This window comes from Mytilus edulis, chromosome 8, assembly GCF_963676685.1.
Source record: "Mytilus edulis chromosome 8, xbMytEdul2.2, whole genome shotgun sequence".
NCBI classification, from domain to species: Eukaryota; Metazoa; Mollusca; class Bivalvia; order Mytilida; family Mytilidae; genus Mytilus; species Mytilus edulis.
The window spans coordinates 26,355,790-26,360,159 of NC_092351.1; the positions used below are offsets into that span (position 1 = coordinate 26,355,790).

The window sequence follows — 4,370 nt, forward strand, 5'->3', positions numbered from 1 at the left end:
GTATAGAGAGAGAAGAAAACTGCGTCCGGCTTAATCTAAAAATCGAGCAGAATTTCACAGAATATTGGATGATATTGGTATTGTTACAAACAAAGATGATGAGTTTGTATTGTGTAACGATCCAGCAAGCGGTATAATTTTATAAGGATGCAAGGCTAATTTGAAATTTCAGTGTACAATGTCAGAGGAATTTTTTGCTGTTGGTACCTAGTCAATAATTTAGTTGTTATATATAAATAAAAAAATATAAAATTGGCGCAATTAGATGATTATTTTATTGGCGCAAATGATACCTATAGTTTTGAAAATTAGGTGGCGCAAAAGAGGTATTGGCGCAATTAAGTTGTGGCGCAAATGAGTTACTTTTTGGCGCAAAAAGATATCGCCCCCAAGAAATATATCCTTTGCATGATTAGAATTATATAAATCTTCATTTTTCAAGTATAATGACATATTTCCTAAACATTAATATGAATATATGTATTAAAAAGTAAATAGTTCAAGATATTTCTCTTATATATTAAAACAATTGTCAACATACTATTTGTGACTTTTTGTCCTGCGACTTTTTGTCCTATCAAAACTGTGACTTTCTGTCTGTTTACCATGTTAAACACCCCTAGTAGTGGAAAGAACATGTTGTGCTCAATGCACTATGTTTTGTTAATGTCAAAATAGTGATTAAGTCTGGAAAATTCATTTAGTGTTTTTGATTGTATGAATATAATCTTTACCTTCAAAATAAAGCATGTCTATATTTCAAAATATATATGTATATGTGTAAATGTGACCTTTAGCATTTTAGTTATTTTTTAGACGGTTTTCGTAAAAAACGAAAGTGGCCACATTCGTGTTCATCCTTAATATTGAAATGTAAGTTGTATTTGATGATAGTACATAACATATATAAAGGTTGAGGATGAACACGGATGTGGCCACTTTCATTTTTGACAAAAACCATCTGAAAAGTGACATTTTTTGGCATATTTGGTAGATTTTTCATATTTGAGCTAGAATCGAATCATTTTTAATGAATAAATCAGTTAAAATCTTTCACATAAACTAATTGAATCAAATGAAATGGCCACTTAAGTGTTTGAAAAGTGGTCAAAATCTTTCGTCAGATGAACCTGAAATTTGAGCCAAAATCGGTTCTTACCGGACCTATTCCTTTATATAAAGAAACTATGACTTGCAGTTGTTGAGAAAAATGATGAAAATTTCAAATATGTGCATCACATTATAAAGATATAAAAACAGGTATTCAAGTACATAATTTTTCAGCATCTATTTTTTTTTTTAATAGTAAAATACAAACCTTATTCTTAAAACTTAATTTATTTTGCCACAAAAATCTGTGTTCTACAAAAATCGGGTACTTAAAATCTACACTGTGTTGAACGCCACATGCGGGGTGTTGGCTATGCTTGATGCAGGGTGGCAGTTTTGAAGCAAAGAAAAAGGATCAAGGCAAGTTCAAGTATAAAAGTTTCTTTTTTGAAAATTCTTAGTAACAAATAATGTATTACATGGAAGGAACCCAACCAAGCAAGAAGCAGACGTTTATAGTGCTCTGGTTTCTCAAACATCTCTCCCTAGTTTTACGTGTTGCGGATTTTTCGGCTTCATTTGCAAGTTTCTTGATAAAAAAGTACTATTGACGAATTTTTCCGGTATAATTTGTATAGAAATGAATTCCTATCAAGGTGAAATCTATAAAACTCATAAAGAAAACCCAAAATGTGATTTTATTTTTGTCTTTGGAATGTTAAACATAATCGAAGAGAAGATACATTTACTCCTTCGTTTAACTGTAATGGGTAATTGTATTAATATAAAGTAAATACAATAAACATGTTATGCATGATTGAACATATGACAAAAATTAAACGAAATGTTGATAGTCTATCAAAATACAACACTAGAAAAAATATATCTTCTTTCCAGTGTGAAGACTAGAGAAATACTTTGTAGAACTAAAGTGGTCAGATTTCTTAAACATTAGTTCAATAACAAAACATAAGGGTATTCAAACTGCAGTGAAACAATCTATACTATACATTGATGAAAAAGAAAACAACTTAAAATACCAACATATCTTTTAAAATACCTATATTTATCAGAGATCAACTTTCCTTCATATGTATCAAAGGGAAGACAACTGTAATTTTCTGGATTTTTTCCTGAAGGCTGATCTGAAGGTAGACAAGTAAGTAACTCTTCAAATCTTTCAGTTTGAAAGTGAGTACCGGTAAAGAAGTTGATAGGTATAAAGATGGGGTTTGTCCATATATATGTCACGCTTTAAATGCCTTTCATCAACAATGATTTTTATTGATATTGTCCAAGTTTAAAAAAAATTTCAATAAAGAAAAACAGTCTATAAATATAAAGCAATCCCATCATTTTATGTTGTCAATAATATAATAAATAATTAAATGATCACTAAAACAACTGACTTTAACAAAAACATTGATCTTTTTCACTGGCCTTCTTATCCTGTAGCGAGATAACTTGAACATTACTTGGTAAATTTGTTGGAGCAATGAAAGGTGTCATCATGGGTTTGGAGTTTTTCAGCTTATGAGCCAGTGTCATAAAGATGGCTTCAACATGATTGGCCTTTTCATCATCCTTTGCAGAAGTTTCAAATAAAGGCATACTATGCGAGTCTGCAAATTTCTGAGCTAAATTTGTATTTATAGCAACCTTAGCCGTCATATCACACTTGTTACCCACTAGAATTCTCGGTATTTCCTGATTCAGGTTATGACGATCACATTCTTCTATCCAAGATGGCATACTCTCAAATGAACTCATTTTTGTGACATCATAAACAAAGACAACAGCATGGACATTTCTGTAATAGTGTTGTACCATAGATTTACGGAATCTTTCTTGACCAGCCGTATCCCAAAGTTGTAGCTAAAATAACAAAGAAAGTATTTAAAACATACAATGTAAAATCTTGTTTTTATAAAATGGCACAGATTTAATTCAGAGTTAAAATAAAGGTTATGTCAATTATAGACAAAAGCCCCAACAAGGAGTAAATTGACCGTTTTCACTACTTAATTTTTTTGTCAGGTGTGGATCCAGCATTTGATAAAAAAGGGAGACCTGGAAGACAAACATTTGGTGTGAATCTTGTAATCAAAGTTCTTGTTAGCACTGAACGGTAAAGATTGCTTCAATTTTTATCAGTGAGAAGTAAAATTAATTATTGCATTGGTTGTAGTTGATTTAACAGCAAAACTGAACAAAGGAAGATAACTTCATTTTTTTTTAACAATGACATCATTCTATATTTAGAACAGATATTAGATTCCTGGGGTCGATTTCACAAAGAAACTCACGATTAAGATTGGTCGTAAGTATACTGATTTATTCATGACTTAAGACCAATCTTAGTCTTAAGTTTTTTTTGTGAAACTGACTCCAGCACCTTGCAAAAGTAATTTTCTTCTTAGGTTGCCGAGTTATGTTACCTGATGTCAGTTAAATGGGGAATATTGGCTGCCATTTAGCACAAATTAACTTGCCTTTTATCCCTCATTTATATTAACCATATATGCTAAATGAATGATAGTGTTCTATTTCTGAACACAGAAATCTTTTCAAAAAAATGTTGTCATAAGCAAAAAATATCTTAGATTTCAAATTCTCCAAGATACTGGAAGGGACCAGTTAATCATCCCTTTGGAATCTAAATGTCTATGGGAAGTTTTATTGTTTGTATCCAAAATTGTAAATATTAGTCACATCATTGACATTAGTTAACATATCAAATATCCATTGTTTATGGCATTTTAAACCAATCACAATGTTTTGGTGTAGACTTTTTGAAAATATTACCAAAAAGACATTAGATTCTGAAACAGCGAAATTATAGGTAACTGAACTTGAAGGATATGTCATTTCTCATTTATTGTTATTTACTTTAATTTGTTCCTTGTCAACTTCTACCATTCGCTCTCTAAAGTCAACACCAATAGTTGCTTCTGTTTTATCTGGAAATTTTCCACAGCAAAATCTGTATGTCAAACATGTTTTACCAACATTAGAGTCTCCTATAACAATGATTTTGAAAATTCTCTTTTGTGCTTGTTTTTCAATAACTGTAACAGATGATTCAAATTGTTCTTCGTGTGTATTGTCAACAGCCTTAGAGTTTGATAATGGTTCCATCATGTTGCAATGGTTATTTAATCATGTGTGTAACATATTATATATATTGGAAAATTGTATATTTCATTGTTTTGTTACTGTTTTCCTTAATTTTTGACACATTCCAATTATTCGTCGTAGCTTCTTCAATGTCAAATAAAAGCTTGAAAATTGTATTGAATATTCCTTAACAAAAGCGTTTT

The 4,370-nt window shown here is 30.6% G+C and overlaps 1 protein-coding gene across 1 annotated transcript; it reads right to left on the bottom strand.

The window, feature by feature from the left end:
- Positions 1-1,504: 1,504 nt before the first annotated feature.
- LOC139485230 (ras-related protein Rab-33B-like) lies at positions 1,505-4,333 on the bottom strand. Its single transcript, XM_071269517.1, has 2 exons — positions 3,940-4,333; positions 1,505-2,925 (listed from the first exon to the last, which is right to left on the bottom strand). The coding sequence occupies exons 1-2, from the start codon at positions 4,189-4,191 to the stop codon at positions 2,461-2,463; spliced, it is 717 nt and encodes a 238-aa protein (XP_071125618.1). The 5' UTR covers positions 4,192-4,333; the 3' UTR covers positions 1,505-2,460.
- Positions 4,334-4,370: the final 37 nt, after the last annotated feature.

Coding starts and splice junctions, on each gene's coding strand:
- LOC139485230 (XM_071269517.1), bottom strand. CDS start 4,191: ATGATGGAACCATTATCAAACTCTAAGGCTGTTGACAATACACACGAA. Junction 2,926..3,939: donor TTGACAAGGAACAAATTAAA/GTAAATAACAAT, acceptor TTGTTATTTTAG/CTACAACTTTGGGATACGGC.